This window comes from Dermacentor andersoni, chromosome 5 (assembly GCF_023375885.2).
Source record: "Dermacentor andersoni chromosome 5, qqDerAnde1_hic_scaffold, whole genome shotgun sequence".
NCBI lineage: Eukaryota > Metazoa > Arthropoda > Arachnida > Ixodida > Ixodidae > Dermacentor > Dermacentor andersoni.
The window spans coordinates 155,368,903-155,386,730 of record NC_092818.1 but is presented as its reverse complement, the minus strand read 5'-3'; the positions used below and the strand labels follow the sequence as shown (position 1 = coordinate 155,386,730).

The 17,828-nt window shown below is 46.6% G+C and overlaps 1 protein-coding gene across 2 annotated transcripts in view; it reads left to right on the top strand.

The window, feature by feature from the left end:
* Positions 1-16,828, top strand: part of LOC126531431 (uncharacterized) — a 146,503-nt gene extending 129,675 nt beyond the window's left edge. The window contains exons 4-7 of one of the 2 annotated variants that reach the window (XM_055071163.2): positions 4,619-4,686; positions 6,889-6,993; positions 7,788-7,811; positions 16,675-16,828. In XM_055071163.2, the coding sequence (XP_054927138.2) occupies positions 4,619-4,686; positions 6,889-6,993; positions 7,788-7,811; positions 16,675-16,749 (272 nt within the window). In that variant the 3' untranslated portion in view covers positions 16,750-16,828. The remainder of the gene's footprint in view (positions 1-4,618; positions 4,687-6,888; positions 6,994-7,787; positions 7,812-16,674) is intronic. The other variant, XM_055071164.2, reaches the window with a different exon arrangement.
* The last annotated feature ends 1,000 nt before the right edge of the window (positions 16,829-17,828 follow it).

The following is a 17,828-nucleotide window of genomic DNA, read 5'->3' as shown; positions in this document are numbered from 1 at the left end:
AGAAAGCTTGTAATAAGTGTGGAGATCTCCGTTTTAGAAGATATCTTCTTGAGAACCCTTGTACAGTGTGTCACACAATGCTTTCAATTTTTTTTTCGATTAACTCTCAAGTGATTACACAAAATATTGATCACGTGTATGAAGTCAGACGCCTGTATAACTGCATGGAAGTGAGTTAATATCGCTCGATCTTGCCGTCAGATTTAGAAAAAAATTGACACTAACTCGATCTAGATCATCCTGTCGTCGCAGACGAAAAAAAAATAGTCTTTAATTGCGTTTGAAATACCGCGATATAACATAAAATCCAGGATGCAGCACAAACATAAAATACCAAATAATGTTACATCTTTATCACTGTGTCTACGCATAAAAAATTAGGTTGTTTTTACAATAACAGACTTTACGAAACGGTTGCTTTCTTCACCTGTGCGGAGATGCTACTTTCAGCATTTAAACGAGCTATTTGAAAGAGAAACGCTTTTCTCGTGTGTTTCAAGCGAGTCAGTAATAGGCAGTCTTCGAATCCACGTTGCAGTGATGGTTAACTCTGAGTGACAGAAACAGATCACGAAGGCTACGTTTTGCGGGCACAAACACAAACACGTCACAAACAGACACAGACACGTCTTAGCTGCCGCGTGTTAGACATCTATTAGAACTGACTTGAATAAGTATTATGTCCCTGAGCCCTATTATGATCTGAGGAATATATCAAATAAGATCGAATGACGTGATGAGTGCCATGGTAAAGACTGTAGCATCCGAGGACAAAATGAAGTATGCAATATGGTGCATAGAATTCTAACTATTCACTGAAAGAGTAACTGTTCTGGCATCGTTAAAATTATCGCCTTACAACGCTCTGCCGTCGTAAAGATGTATAAATTTCTACGAGTCTACCACAGCGGTTTTGCATTTCTATGGATACGGACTGCAAAAACACTTGCACGCCATCTAGATGTGAGACGGGTAACACTGAGCCGAAGGTTCACAACGGCATATCTGTTATGCTGCTTGGAATTGTCAAGCCTTATTAATCAATATTATTCGTGATATCTGCAGGCGGGCAAGTTATTTCGTGTGATAAATATATAAACGATGATATGTAAGCGTGAAAGTGGTCATTGGTCCACATAGTTGTCGTATAGCTCCGTTAGCAATAGCATCTAAGTCCAAGAGCTGAAAAACAGTAATACGTGTTCCCACATAGCACAGTTGCTATGATAAAGTGTACTTTTGCCATATTTAATAGGATTTTCCTTGGGTTATTGCCTGTTGGGAAACACAGACTAAAGGTCACAGAGTTTTCTCCAGGGAAGAAAATTGCCCTCGCTGAAATCATTCGCTTCGCAGATAACTCTAGAAATTTTGTAATTTGGTACCGGCGTGCATCACCTGATGCGCACCAAATTGCACGGACCTATTTTCCAAAACTAATTTCTATGCGACATAGGGCGACAGTATTGAATTTCATATCACAAACCAGAAATTGCGTCAAAAGTGTGTAAAGCGGCGCTTAATAGCCCATACCTGCTGCCTTTCGGCTTATCGTTTCTTTTTGTAGGCTGCAAGGTAGCAGCTGTTCTTGTGATCGTAAATACATTTTCTGAGATACACATGTGGCCTCTGAAACCTTGCGAGACGCTGGTTTGCAAGGGCATTGCAAGGTTGTCGTGGTCGCCTCAAGATGGCTCTGCCTGGTACACAATTCGGTTAGATATTGCCATGGCCCCGAGACTGTGAGCGTGCCATTATATTATACTAAAATAGCGCCGGTATAGAGTTAAGCTGTTGGCCAAACAAGTCTCAAGCATATGTTTCACATCCATCTGCCTTGTTATTCTTTCGTGATGTGCCCATTGGTGCGACTTAAACACACGGTGAATAACGCGGCTTCAAAGCAAAGCCTTTCGCTTTGCTGCGAACTAGCGCTTATAAGGCTGGTTAATAAGCGACAACCTGCTGCTCATAATTTCTGTACCATGTAATTCGCTGGTTGATTTTCTTTTCTTTTCTGACCTGCATGGACACTTGAAACCAGAACCCTGATTAGGTTATTGGGGAGTGGGGGAGGTGCAGTGAGTGCTGTGAATTTACAGTATTGAATGGCATGCTGTGCAAGCGGCTCTATTGTTTGAAACCGACATAATACTAATTACTTTCTATTGGGTCGGTGATAGCTTCGACGTCAGTGTTAAAATAAACCAGCATTGTTTCGTAATTATTAGCATCATGAAAAAAGGTTGATTGTCTCCTTCAAATGGCTTCCAATCCTCGTCGTTCAGCAGAAGTAGAGGCTTGCTACAGTAAATTACATATAAATATGAATGATGTATGGTGCAGACTTAAACTGACAGTTAACACGACTACTAATACCGTGCTCGTCATGTAATTCATGAAGTAAAACCGCAAGGTGGAGTTGTTAAGTAAGAGTAGAAAACAGGCTGCAGTTGTGGCGTCACATTGCTGAGTGCGTTTCGTCAAGCTGTCATGTTCTGTATTACGCTTTCATGGAAAACTTTTCTTAACGGTTTGCGGGAAACCTTGTCTGTGTATTGCCTGCCTCTAAAATTACATAACAACACAATTGAGTGCTAAAAATGCAGCATGAGATTTCATAATGACATTATGCCTTTAAATTAGGACAACCAGAAAATATAATGTACACGGGGTCTTTAATGAGACGGCCAGTATATAGGCTGCGTAAAGCTATTTGACTCTGCTTGATTACTCTTGCCTAACACGTAAGAGTAGTAGAAATGTTCTTAGATACGCAAACCAAAGCACGAAGACTGCAAGTGTTTGGAGGTGTTTCCAGAGGTTTCCATGCGAGTATAATCTTGGTATATCGCCTGTTCTAAAGGCAAAGTGATTGTGCTTTAACACCCATAACAGGAAAAAAAATGTTGCCTAGTGAAATTGAGTAATCGTACAGTGCAGTTATCTATAATAAACATTTACTGAAAAGCGAGCTGCATAGTCGTAAGTTACCTGCAATTCGCTGCACTTCAGTTTAAGGCTGCCTTACTATTAATGTCGTGGTGACATCGGGCTTGTTTCACTTGCGACGAACGCCGTTTAACTTCACTGAAGGTAATTTCTAGAAGCATCGTAGCAATTCACGAGAAATGTGAGACAAGCGTTAAACCCCCGTGCCACATGGCTACACCAATAAAGAAGGCTTGAGGTAGGCATCCTGCCACATGGCGGCCGTAGCAAAACACGAAATTTTATTGAGAAACTACCTATGCCAACCGTGTAGAGCTTTCTACGAAAATTACTGCAGGGAACACTGGCGCTAGTGTCCGTGGGAGTGGCAAGTGCGGTGGTTAAAATGGATTTTAAGAGTTTTTATCCTTCTAGGTTTCAAACCGCTGTTTGTGAGTTCATCACTATTCAACAAATTGTTGCGCTATAATTGAAGCAATTAGCAATGTATCTGCATGTGCGCGAAGTCTCATTGCGTACAGCATTTACCGAAATATAGGATTGCTTAGAAATTTAGGCTAATAAAGTCGAATAAAGTGCAGTACATACAGCCGCAAGAAGGTCTGAAGTTACAAGCACGAAGGTTAGACAAATGAATTTGCTGTCCATCATTCCCGTGGTAGCTGAGCGATCGCAGTGCCATAGTTACTTATAGTAATTTTATTAGAAAGCTTGACACCACACCGGCCGGTGAAGTTTGTGGAAATAAATGTTGCCCAGCCATAGACGACCGTCTCGGAGGCCTTGCCATGCAAAGTTGATTGCGTCGGTAGCAGTCAGATGGCGCCTTATGTCCATACCTGTCCTTTTCTCGTGTCTACTAAATACACGAGGTGGCACAATCGGCAGCTCGCCTTCATGCAAGTCTCGTGCTTGCATGCAGGCTCCCTAACTATGCGCCACGTGCGAGTGCAGTTATCAGTTTAACTAACACTGCTTTCTGTACCCCTTTACTACGTTTGGCATTCTTTATTATTGTGCCACGTAAAATACAAATGACAAGAAAGTTTTGTGAATATTTCATAGGAAGAAGGTAGGTTGTACGTTACTTCCACATGTGTGATGCTTATGGTAATATAATACTATAATCGGGTCGAGTTGACAGCGCTCGTGTACTTTCCGATTGGTCCGTCTGTGTGAATTCTTCCGAGAAGCTGCTGCAAATTGCGTGTACGAATGCCACCACGTGGCAGTTCTTCTCATCTGCGATATATATATATATATATATAAGGAAATGGTACCTCAGTATTTCATTACACCCTTTTTAAATGCTACTGTGCGTTATCTGAAGTCATAATGTTCTTTATTATGCCTTATCGAAATATGCTGGGTAGCGAGCCAGAATTACCTCTGGTTAACCTCCATGCCTTGATACACATCATTACTCTGTCTTTCTTATATGCTACAAGGAATTTTCCTGTGGATAATTTCTTTCTACGGACAACACTGTTTTAAAGGCGGCAGTGTGTGAAATGACTTGGCAAGCTAATCGAGCGAACAGCTGACTGGCCCCATTCTCGAATATCGGTTTGCCTTTTGTCCAAGGATTAAACGCGAAATCACATTCATTTATTGCACGTGGCGCGAAACCTTCATAAAGGTTGAGGGGCAATTTTCTTCATTTCAGTGATGCACTCGCATGAGATAGAGACACTTGTGACTTGCTCTAAGGCCCACGCCGACATGCCCGAAAAGGTAAGTCTTGTTTCGTAAGGTGGCGATGTTGTCGCCCTTGGGCTTTATACGAAACATCACGACGACGCCGACGACGCCGATGGCAGAAAAGCGCCTGTAGTGTCCATATAATTGCTGTCGCCATAAAAACAACCATGCTCCTTCAAAGACTCCCCCCCTCCCCCCCGTAGGGCAGCAAAGTGGACGCGCGTTTGTTTCACCTCCCTTTCTTACCTTCCTCCGTTTCCTCCAAGACACCTCGAACCAGATTCAAGCGCACTGGAGATGTGGAATTTTGACAGTGACGCCGATTCTGTGACGCCAGTCGCCTAAAAATACCAAGTACTATTTTGTTAATATTGTTAAAAACATTCTTTCAGCTTGACAGAACGCAAAAAAAAAAGAAAAATAATGGTACTGGTGGTTGCAAGGGGCGGGAGCGAGGGGGAGGTTGTGCACAGCTTCTCAGTGCGTCGTCTTCCCCTTCGAACAAACATTGCTGTCGGGCGGCACCAGTTCTGCCGATTTAGTTTCTTGTCCATTTGCTTTAATGCACTTTTGATTGTTTGCCAGAACAACACTCATAGTTGTTACGGAGAGCAAATTCCCCTGCTGCAATCTCTACATATCGTATCGGCCTTTCCGATCGCGCCTCCAAACCTTTGTCTCCATCGCAACCTGAGCGGGGCCACCTCATTTTTTACTATAAGTGTATTAGGTCACCTTACTAGGTCAACGTGCTATACCTGGTGTAAGTGTGCTAAAGCGGGATGGTGACGTGAGCGAGTAGGTAAGGGTTCATTTTAAAGATGATTCTTCGCGAGAACAAATTTCGCTATCAATCTTGATTGTGTCTAGCTTTCACTGCATGATTGAAGCTTACTGTGTGTCCTGCGATGTACGGTTTGCTTGGTTTGGTTTTCACATTCCCTTATACAGGTTGTACTTACGTCCCAGCTAACTTTAGCCAGAGTTTCAAAATACGCAAATTCCATGTAGCTGGACAGAACAAAAATAATGTTAAGTAAGCCACTTAGAAATACTCAAACTATATGTTTCATTCTGCCTAATTAGATAATTAGTCTTAATTATTTACTTAATTAATTTCTGAAATATTGTAATTCGATGAGAAGTGTCAGTGAGAAAATTGTAGAGCGACATGAAAAACTCCTGATACTGCTTTCTGTTCCTCAATATGGGCTGCATAAAAGTGCTTTTCCGAACGTGAAAGCCCGCGAATACACGCAAAGTGCCTCGAGCGGCCAGTCGCACGGCAATTTCGCGTGCATTTGCGGGCTTGTTTCACGCTCGAAAAAACACTTTTTATGTAGCATGTATTGAGGAACAGAACGCTGTACCGACAATTTTTCATATCGCTGTAAAAATTCTTTATCGGCACTTCATCTAATTTGAATATTTGAGAAGTTGACTACTTAATTAAGACTAATGAGCTAATTAGACGGAATGAAAAAAACATTGATTGAGTATCTCCAAGTGGCGGCAAACATTACTTTTGTTCTGTCCAGCTACGTGGCATTTGTACATTTTTTAACTCTGCCTAAAGACCGCTGGGACACCCTGTATATGCGTGACATTGCTTAATAAACGCCCATGTCCCGTTCATTGGGGGCACGTTAAAGGTCATCATTGTTCCGGAGTCCACCATTACGGCGGCGTGCCTCATAATGAAATCGTGGTTTTGGCATGCAAAACCCCAGAATTCAATTCAATTCGGTATTGCTTAATAAATTGTGTCGAAAGCAAGCGCCATGTCTCCGTTTGTTTGCGCTGTTTCACGTGTTCAAAGGAATAAGTGTACCATGCCCCAGAAGGCGTACTACAGTCTCTGATACCACCGTGTTACCTTGTACAATGAGTAGTAAACCACCAACGAGTTGCAATTTTAACGATACTGACTGCTGTCTATCTACGTGCGTCCTCTAAAGTATCGGGGATCTCCCCGAATATTCAGTTTCTGTAGTCAGAAAATTTTGTATAGGCCTTTATATCGCGGCCCAGTCCGCATGGAAAATATGTTGCAACGTGAGCCATCTATCCAGTAGGCGTTGGTTGCATTTACTGATAAGCTTAAAGTTTACCGATAGCGGTTAAACGTATATTTATTTATAACGCTTACAAGCATAAGCTTCAACAACATAATATTCTCGCGACTTGCTTGCAGTGCACAGCGCGATCTGTTAAGACACCACGGCTCTGCTGCAGGTTCTAAATCACTGGAACGACCAGATGGCCATGTTCACAGGAATGAGCGATGCCGAAGTGGTTCTCCTTATCTGCAAGACGTCGCTCGACGCGGGAGAGGCATTGGTGAGCTCCGAATATGCTTTCAGCATGAAGTCTTCCTGCGCACGTTCTGTTTCCGCGTTTCCATAATTCACACGCTGTGAACGTTCTTTGCCGCTCTTTTTAAGCCGCGCTCCTGTGGCCTGCATAAATGTATGCAAATGAGCTCACAGTGGTCATGGTGGTTTCAAGGCGCGTTATTGTGGCCTTCATAATCACATTTTCAATAAATGGAGCTAGTCCTCCTCGTGCACACGTAGGAGGGAGGAGTCAGCGACATGTCAACAGGTGCATGAACTACTAATGTAGCAAGGTGTAGTGCGCAAATAATTGGTATGGGGACGCCAAAGCGTTCTCTCTAATATACCACATCAAGTCTTGTCAACGTAGGATTACAGGTGCTGGTCACAGGTATAGGGAGGAGGTGAGAGCAAAAGCCAACATAGGAGCGATGCTCCACCTGCTACGTTGACGTGAAATTCGAGTGGAGCTACAGGGTCATAAATCTTTGTGTCGTGTTGTGGAACTCTTTGTTTTTGCATATAAGTCTAGACTGCATCTCCCACACTTTCAAACATAGAGTGAAAAAAAGGAGAAATGTAAGAAAGGTGAGAAGGTCTGCCAGATGGCTACATTGTTTGCTGCCTACCATCAGGTTTAATATCGTACACTATAATAATAACTATTTGCAGATTAAGCTAAAGGAGCAACATCTGTATTCTGGATTAATGATTGTGATTACTTTTGCACAAATATTCCATCGAAAAGTGCGGGAAAAAACTACTCTCGACATGATTGTGTTCTGGCCTTTCTTTCAGTACGAAGAATTCAGTAACACTCACGTAAGTCGGCCCGTTTCCTGCTCTCATTATGAATGTTAGAAAAAGAAGCTCTAGCAAGGACGATGAGCCCATAGGCACATTCAATGTGGTTGTAGCGCGACGATGGCAACGAGAAACCAGAAGGATCGTACAGTGTTACCCTGGTATCTTAAGTACAGGGTGGGATGATTTGCAAACGTTCCCTAAAGTTTGCTAATGGACGTTATCACGAGATATTGGGAGGACCCAGTCAGGCGTTGCTGATTTTTATCGTCCCTTTTAAGTGTGAAGATGCTCGTGAAGATGCTATATGTACCAGTTAAAGGAAGTACTCAGTTCAACAAGGGCACAATAAGCAATCTATTGTAAAATTCTGCTTGGGGTTAACAAATGTTACCCGTTATGCGCTAATGCAGAATCAATTTGCAGGAGAAGTAGCGGTGCTTCGCGATTTGGGTACGGGGGAAGGATCTCTCTCCTACCTGGGCACTGTGATGAGGAGGGTGAGCGTGCTTTTTGAGAGAGAGTGACAAAGAAAGAAAGATAGAAAGAAATAAAAAGGAAAGAAAGAAAGAAAGAAAGAAAGGAAGAAAGGAAGAAAGAAAGTGTGATTATGGAGTGGAAGAGACGTTATTTTCTTCATCCTTTCACGGAGCACAGCCTAGCACTTTGCGGAAGGGGAGGGAGATATAAAGAGAGGAGAATGGAGAGAAAGTAGTCCAGGTCGAAGGACCCAGAACTGTCATCTACCTACAGGCTGCGCATTGCAACAAAGGTAAAAAAAAAATGTGTAGACCTCACGCATTGTAGAAATCGATGTTATGCGAAGGATTTAGCGGGTATACCTCGCTGTCTGGCATTGTTACCAGATGCTTGATACCAGATGTTACCAAATGAACCAACGTGCTTGTGTAAAGCAAGAAATTGTGCGTGTGTGTAAGGACAGCAGCAATACGACGGCGACGACGACGGTAGTATGACGACGACAGCATTGCGACTGCTTCTTTGTTTTTACTCCGACGAAGAAACATCATGACCCGTTCCGTTACCACCTAGACTGATGCCAAAGGCGGTATAAAGTCGTGTATTGAGCATGAAATGCTTTTAGCTCCCGTTTTCGGCGACCAAGTGACCTTGAGCCAAAACACAGGGCCGTTATCCGGGCACTCAAAGAAGAACATCCGGGGAAGTTTGGGATAACAAAACGAGATCATCCGGGCAACCAGTCAAAACATAAAATGATGCGGTCTCTGGCCCCCCAACCGCATTACATAGACTGGTTATTGCCCAAACGAGTTACAACAAATATTGCGTCCGTGCTCCTCATCACCTTTGTTCACAATGTCACTCAAGCTGTAACTTCCAGTACGCTGAATATTTATTTGTCATTTCTAATAGCGACGTTCAAAAGGCAGGTAAGGGCACTATATACTTAGTTGTCATCTTTTGGCGTGAGCGCTGAACGCCAGTGGCCCACGAGTTCCGCGGCGCAGGTTTTGAATCATCTCGAGAGATGGCGCCACGCTGCGTGGCGCCTCCTTTAGGCGCTTCTACGCGCTGCGGTGGCTTAGCGGGCATGGTGTTGCGTTGCTAAGCACGAGGTCGCGGGATCAAATCCCGGCAGCACGGTTGCATTTCGATGGAGGCGAAATACAAAAGCGCCCGTGTCGCGTGCATTGGGGGGACGTTAAAGATCCCCTGGTGGTCAAAATCAATCCGGAGTCTCCCACTATGGCGTGCCTGAATATCAAATCGCGGTTTTGGAACGTAAAACCACAAAGTTCAATTCATTCTTCTTCTAGCTTGGCAGTGCGTCCTGTCTCCCTGGCGTCTTTCGCTGCCTGTCGTGCGGCCTTCAGCCGGTTTTCTTTTTCTAGCTCGCCAGTGTCCATATGGACCAGTGCAGTATGGCGTGGTGCGGCGGGGTGTGGCGGGGTGTTCCATTGCGAACATGCACTACACCCATTTTGAGATTACGGCTAATATCAACTTCAACCAATATCCTTTGCCGGTTGCCATTTCATGCTTACATCTACTCTCGATTACGGGAGAGCTAGCAATTATGTGTCGCGTTATCTGCTACTAGGCAAGGACCTGGGTATGTGCACCAATTCTGAAGGCGGCGCTGTCTAACATAGATTCTCCAAGCGCTTCGTACCACGAATCAAGATTGAGAAAAGTGGCCCGCTCCCAATCGTGATACACTGGAAAGTAGTGGTGGGTCTATGACTGAATGGGAACTGGCACGCGCACGCTCTCTCTCGTGCTGTGTGAGGTGAAGCACGCAAGCTTGCGATTCTTGCCCAAACAACAAAAAGAAAAATAAGTACTATCATTGCTTAATGGTTGCACCTTCGAGATGCTTTGCTGGGAGACTGTAGTTGAATCCCACCATCGGACACATTGCTTATATTATTGAGAGGTTTTGAGAGATAGTAGTTACTTACCACGAAGTGTCTGGAATGCGCCGCGGAATGCTTCGCATTAATGGATGGATGGATGCAGAACTTTAATAAGGTCCTGAGGTACGCGACTCAGCGCGCTGCGGGCCGCTCCCACGTTGGGACAGTCAGGCCTTGCCCGACCGCCGCATCGTGGGCCCTCTGGACAGCCCATAGTTGCGCCCCGGCATCGGGGCTCTTGATAGCGGAGAGCCACTTGTCTTCATTGATTCGTTCTGTGCCTCGTAACGAGGGGCAACGCCAGAGCATATGGTCTAGGCTAGCGATGTCATTGCAGTGCCTGCAAGAACTAGTGGCATAGGTGTCGGGATAAATTTTGTGAAATAAAGCCGGGTTGGGATATGAGCCTGTTTGCAATAATCTGAGGGTCAATGCCTGCGCTCTGTTTAACTTCTTGTGTGGAAGGGGAAAGTCTCTCCTGCCGAGATAAAAGTGCTGCGCAATTTCGTTGTATGTGGTCGGTTGATCTCTGTTCACCACCACTGCGGGCCGGCGTTGGAGTTCTCCATGGTCGCGGAAAGCGAGACCTCGCGCCTTGGAGTGGGCCAGCTCGTTGAGGTTTGTGGGGCCTCCCATGATGGATCCCATGTGAGCGGGGAACCACGTGAGAGTGTGGGTGGCGATGCTTTTGCCGTCGAGGATGCGAAAGGCTTCCTTACACACGGCGCCAACGCTGAAGGCGCGGATGGCTGCCCTGGAGTCGCTAAAGATATTGGCATGTCCGTCGTCCAGGAGGGCCAAGGCAATGGCCACTTGCTCGGCCGCATGCGACGACGTGCTTCGTACCGAAGCGGCGTTAACGGTCGAACCCCTGTGGTTGATTGACACTACCGCGAAATTGTTGCTGTTGCCATACTGGGCCGCGTCAACGAAGCAGCAGCCGCCAGGGAGTTCTGTTGCGCGGCGTAGGAGCGCCACCGCTCTGGCCTACCTTCTTGGTATGTTGCGCTGGGGATGCATATTGCGCGGGGCGGGCGATATGATGATGTTATCTTTCTGCTCTTTTGGAAGGCCCTGGTAGGCGTTTTCGACAGTGGCCGGGGGGACGCCCATCTCAGTTAGGAGTCGTCTGCCCGCCCTGGTGCCGGAGAGCCTGAGAATCTGTGCCCTTTCTTGTGCTTCTGCAATCTCTTCCAGGGTATTATGAATACCCAACTGCAGGAGTCGGTCGGTGCGTGTGTAGTTTGGTAGCCGGAGCGCGCTCTTGATCCCCCTCCTTATCATGGCATTTAGCTTGTCTCGCTCGGCCCTCTTCCAGACGTGCATGGCCGCTACGTACGTAAAATGGCACAGCAAGAAAGCGTGTACTAGCCTTAACAGATTCTCTTCGCTCAGGCCTCTCCTTCTGTTAGCTACCCGCCTGATTAGACCGATGACGCTATCCGTCTTTTTAGCTAGTTTGTGAATGGTGATGCTATTCGTGCCCGCCCCTTCGAGTGTCATTCCCAAGATTCGAATGGACGCGACTTTGGGAATGGGATCTCCGCAATTGGTGTAGAGATTAATGTCAATTTCAGTGGGGGGTTTCCAGTTCTGTGGCTTGCGGCCCTTTCTACTTGGGCTGTAGAGAAGGAGCTCCGATTTCTTTGGGGAGCACCGGAGTCCCGTGCCGGTTAGAAAGCGCTCTGTAGTGTCGACAGCTTCCTGGAGAGCGGCTTCGACTTGTCCGTCACTGCCACCCGCGCACCAGACAGTGATGTCGTCCGCGTAGATCGTGTGACCGATGCCCTGGACCTGGCCTAGATACCTTGAGAGGTCGACCATTGCGATGTTGAAGAGGAGTGGTGAGATGACTGACCCCTGGGGGGTGCCTCTTCTGCTCAGCTCCATTTTCTCCGATTCCAAATCTCCAGCCTTGACGATGGCGCATCGGTCGCTCAAGAAAGATCTGACGAAGGCATGGAAGGACGAGCCCAGGTCGAGCTTGGAGATGGCGTCGAGGACGAACTCGTGACGGATGTTATCAAAGGCCTTCTCCAGGTCCAAACCAAGGATGGCTCTCGTGTCCCGAGTGCAGCGTTCCAGGATTTGGATCTTGATAAGCTTCATGGCGTCCTGGGTGGAGAGGCCTGGCCTGAAGCCTATCATGTTGTGAGGGAAAAGGTCGTTGGACTCGATATACTCGGCAATTCTGTTATGGATGGCGTGCTCGGCCACCTTTCCTACACATGACGTCAGCGAGATTGGGCGGAGGTTGTCCAGGCTCGGCGGTTTACCGGGCTTTGGGATTAGTATGACCTTCGCCAACTTCCATTCTTCAGGTACAATTCCCTGCTCCCAAATCCGATTTATCTCATCTGTAAGAAACTCGATCGATGCGTCCTCTAGGTTTCTGAGAGCCTTGTTGTTAATGTGATCCGGGCCGGGTGCTGACCTACCATTGAGGTCGTGTAGGGCGCGGCGGATTTCACTGATTTTGAAAGGCTCGTCCAGCGCGGAGTTCGGCTTCCCTTTGTATACTGGGTATGCCGCCTCATCGGCCACAGTTTTGAGCGGCAGGTACTTCTTAGCCAAGATCTCCAGCATGTCCTTTTCCGAAGACGACTTCTTGGCTTCGTGGAGTGCTTTAGCCAGGACAGTTCTCTGGTTTGACTTGGTGCCGGAGTCGTCGAGCAAGTGTTTGAGAAGATTCCACTTCCCTCCCGTGCGCATCTGCCCGTCGATTGAATTGCAAATTTCGTCCCATTGCTGCCTAGACAGGGCTTGGCAGTGCTCGTCGATCTGCTTGTTGATCTCGGCTATCTTTTTTCTGAGCTTGCGATTCAAGCGTTGGCTTTTCCACCTCTCGAGAAGTGATTGCTTAGCCTCGAGAAGGTGTGCTAGCCTACTATCCATTTTGTCTGTCTGTAGATCCGTCTCTATGGTTTTGGTGGTGGAGCAGACATCTTGCCGAATTAGTGCGCACCACTGGACGAGACTCTCCGGCTTTTCTCCACGGGCGGCGCGGGCCTTGCGAACCTCATGGAATTTGTCCCAGTCAGGCACCGAGAATGCCTTCTTTCTTTTCTGCTCCACTTGTAAGCTGGTGACCGTGATGTAGTGATCACTACCGAGGTCTATGAGCAGATTCGACCACATGGCTGAGACAGCGTTTTTAACAAAGGCGAGATCCGGGACAGAGTCCCTGGTCGAGGAGGTGCCCCGTCTGGTGGGAAAGGCTGGGTCCGTCAATAGAGAGAGTCCCGCATCTCCCGCCTCCTGCCACAAACTTCTACCCTTGACCGTGTCGTGCGTGTAGTTCCACGCGTGAAAGGGGGCGTTGAAATCGCCGGCCACAACCAGGGGAGAGTTTCCGGCGAGTTTCGTTGCCCTAGTGATGATGGTTTTGAAACGTTGTCTGTGATCGCTCGGGCTGCTATATACGTTAAGTATAAAAATGCTAGAGATATTGGATTGGCTTGGGATGACTTCTACTAGGGAGGTCTCCGTCTTGCTAGGCCGGACCCCTAGATCGTGTGCGACAAAAGTGAACTTGCTGCTGACTAATGTGCAGATTCCTCTGCCATCCCCACGGAGAGCAAGAGCTTTGTATCCCGGGAGTGAAACCTGATCAGTCATCGTTTCTTGCAATAATATAACATGTGGCTTTTCTTTGTGAGTGCGAACAAACTGCTGCAGGGTGCATTTTTTATGGCGGAGTCCCCTGCAGTTCCACTGCCAAATCCTAAATTGGGTGTGTGGCGCCATCCTTGCTGTATAGAGCGCCTTCCGGCGTTGCTACTAGGGTCTCGAGGGAGGTGGTTCTATTAATCGGTCCGGGAATGTGCAGTGGTGGCGGCGTAGGTACCAACGCGCCATCCGTGAAGTAAACGGGACGTACGTGGGTTGACGTCCTGATGTCCATTTCCATCTCTGGCATTCTGTTTTCTAAGCATTGAATTTTGACATTTTGTGCGTCTAACTTCTGATCCACGACCAAGAGTCGCTGATCCACTGCAGATAGTCGTTCAGTAATCTTCTTGATCTCGTAGCAGATTGAATTCAACATTTCTCTGACTTCGGACTTGGCTTTAGCCGGTACATTTTCGGGCATGCTGGGAACGGCCTTTCTTTTGGCTGGGTTGCCTGAGTGGCTCGCATCCACGACCATGGGAACATCTGCAGTTTGGGGAGAGGGGGTCCCCGAGGGGGATGAACTAGCGACTGGAACGGCGTGAGGTCCCCGAGGGGTTTGGGGAGAGGGGGTCGCCGAAGGGATTCCTGAGGGGGTTGAACTAGGGACTGGGACGTGGTGAGGTTGATTAGCCTTTCTGAGCTGTGCTATTTCGGCTCGCATTAACTCGATTATGCTGCGCATCTCGGCATTTTCTTTCCTAAGCTGAGCTATTTCAGAAGAACCATGCTCTGGCGCCGCACCCCCAGTTACCTTTACGGCAGTTCTCCCTCCACTCCGCACTCTGTCTGCCCAAGTGGCACCTTGTTTCCCAGCACCGGCTGGCTCCTCGAATCGGACCCTGTTCTGCGGGCCCCGGGAGTGGCTTCCCGATCTGGAGCGGCCCCGGGACCTGGACCTGGAACGGCTCCTGGACCTGGAACGGCTCCTGGCTCCTGGAATGGGAAGTTATCGATAGTGCCAGGGTCCTTACAGGTATAAGTGTAGCATGTAGAGTTAGAGGTTTTAAGGAAGAAATAATATGTCTAGGAGATATAGGCAAAATGCTAGAATGCAACAGATGTTGTTAAAGCCTCATTAGCTCAAGAGAGCTAGTTGACTATTTCTTGCCACCCCATCTCGACGTGAATACTAGTAGATATCATTATAATCTTGTTTGCTGCTGGAGTGAAGAGGATGTTGGAGCGCCACAGGTTCGTTGAAGCATCGTAGGAGGAATGGGAACGGCGGACAGAGCATTGGGATGGCGCTGCTGACGCTGCTTGGAACGCTACGTCGCTTGCCAAGAAAGTTCATATAAATATAGTGTCTCCTCCTGCTCCATCTGGGAGAGACGTTGCATAAGTGTTGTAGGCGACACGACCTAACAGATTGAGTTTTTCGTCCTAGGAAGATTCTCACCGACACCAATGTCGCCGGCCTGTTCCACCGGGAGGCGAGGACTCGTCATGATGGTCGAGACGTCCAAGCAGTGGGTGGCGCGCTTGGTGCATAATTAAACACCTATCTCTAAGTACCGCTGCGTATACCAACCATCTGAACATCTGAGAATTCTCATGAACCTACAGCTCGCTCTTTGTAACAAATGAGGTTCGCCATATTTTTGTTTGATGGCCTGCTTTTTACAGAAACACTTTGGCAAGAAGAAACGAAATTGTTCATGCTTGAAGAATCATTTTGCTGTCTAATCGTTTAACAGCAAGCGATATCTTGCGACGTTAACACTTCTGCATACCGCATGCATGGGCAGTATAGAAGCAGAGATCCGGAGCTGAGCAGCAGGACGGCGCAGTTTCTATCTGCAAATGTTCTTCAGGAATACGATAAAAATGCCAGAAGATGGACCTCAGTAAGATTTGGTTCCAAGCTAAAGTGATCTTTAGGGGCGTCCAGACTACCATGCACCAAGGTTTAAAAATATGGGAACGCCTCTTAGCTGAGCAGAACCAAGGTAACATTGTTTGGTTCCGCTTGGAGACACTCAGAATATTTTTTTTTTGCAATCCGCCTAGTTACATAATTAGTCTTGACCTATTAATCAATTTCTCAAATATACATAATTAGATGAAAAGTGACAATGAGCAAGTTGTAGAGCAGCATGAAAAACTCCCGATGCAGCTTTATGTTGCTCAATACGTGCTACATACAAGTGTTTTTACGAGCATGAAAGGAGCCCGCGAATACCCGCCAAGTACCTCGAGCGCCCAATCGCGCGGCAATTTTGACTTTATTCGCGGGCTTGTTTCACGCTCGGAAAAAAAAAAAAACCTTTTATGTAACACGTATTGAGCAGCAGAAATATCTATCGGGAGTTTTTCATGTTGCACTACAATTTCCTCATTGACCTTTTTCATCTCATTATAGTAACTGAGAAGTTGATCAACTAATTAAGACTCATTATGTAAAGAGATGGAATGCAAGAAAAAAATAATCTGAGTATCTCCAAGCGACGGCAAACCACATTACCTTGGTTGTGTCCAGCTACGTGGCATTTGCATATTTCTATGTCTTTGTGCGTTATAGTAGGGACACCCTGTATATATGTAATTATATCAAATAGTGTTGGTCACTACCGATGAAAGAGGAGACGACGCTTAGCTGACAATAGGAAAGTTGATAACATTATGTGGTGGATTCCAAATACATGCGAGAGTACGCCATCAAAACAAAACACGCTTTAAAGCTTTAGCTTAGCGCCCTTAAGGCTTAGATAATTGCTGCGTATGAATTCACATATTGCAATGGAGACGACCTGAAACGCGAAAAATGCGTGCGAAATGCTGACTACGATATTTCTTTTATTTTCCAGCCGGAACACAAAAAGACTATAGACATGATTACCACGCAGTGTTACGAGAAAGCAACTGGACAGAAGATTGCCTGAACTCATAAGCGCCGAATACGTTTTGCCCTTTCTAGCAAAACGAACAATTTCACCAATAAAGCTTGGGGTGTCGAATGTATGTATTTGTTTACGTTACTTAACCTCTAAGAATGTCTGGTAAGTACGGCATTCATAACAATGTTTTAGGCGTCGGCGTCGTCCCTCGGCGTAACCGTGCGAGCAAGCACACCGAAGAATGAAAGAGTAAATGCGGAGCGCAGCGGGGGATGACAGATGGCGATAGCGAGAAGTGCGCGAGGAGGAAAGCGGAGGAGCAGGGTGTGGCGAAAGCGTGAGAAAAAAAGTGTAGTGTCGCGCAAGATGGTCTTTGCGACGACCGCTACGAGATGGCGCCAGAGTAGCGTCGTCTGTAGCCTCCTCCGTCGTCTGTTCACTGATGGCATGCGGCGAGCTTCGTCAACCGATACCATATACAGAAACAAGGCATTGTATGAGCGGAGGTCCGTCTGCGGCAGCTGCTGTGAATAGCGCCCATGCGTCACCCACGCTATGGCTTTCGCAATCTCGCGATTAGCGAGGCAGTCGCGCCATACTTCGCTCCGTTCGGAATGTGCCGCACGAGACAGATAGACGAGAATATATTGAGAAATTAATACGCGTATAGAGCTGCGCTGAAATTTCGCATAGGGAGTGTCGTAATCGTCGGTGAAATTTTAAATGCTTCTCAGGGTCAGAATATGGTAGTTTGCTCAGTTATGCTTGTTTAGTTCTTAAGCCATTCCTTCTTGCCTTTCTTTCGTGCTTCCTTCGCTGTTTCATTGCTTCATCAGAGCAAACACAGCGTACTGCAACAAATCTAAATAGTTCAGGCGTGCATTTACACATAGAACCTAAGGGCCCATGCTAGAATCTGTCCATTCGCATAGTGCAGAATTTATGCTAGTCAGAATGTGATGCGTTTCTGAACGCCTGTTCGTTCCAAGGTGAAAAATATGAAATGAAAAAGTAAATAAAACGCTCAGGGGAAGGGGGGAGGAGCTCGATTTGCGAAAACTACACTGATAATATTTCATTCACAATTATTAAATGTGGCTCCTGTGGTGCTCACGATGAGACAA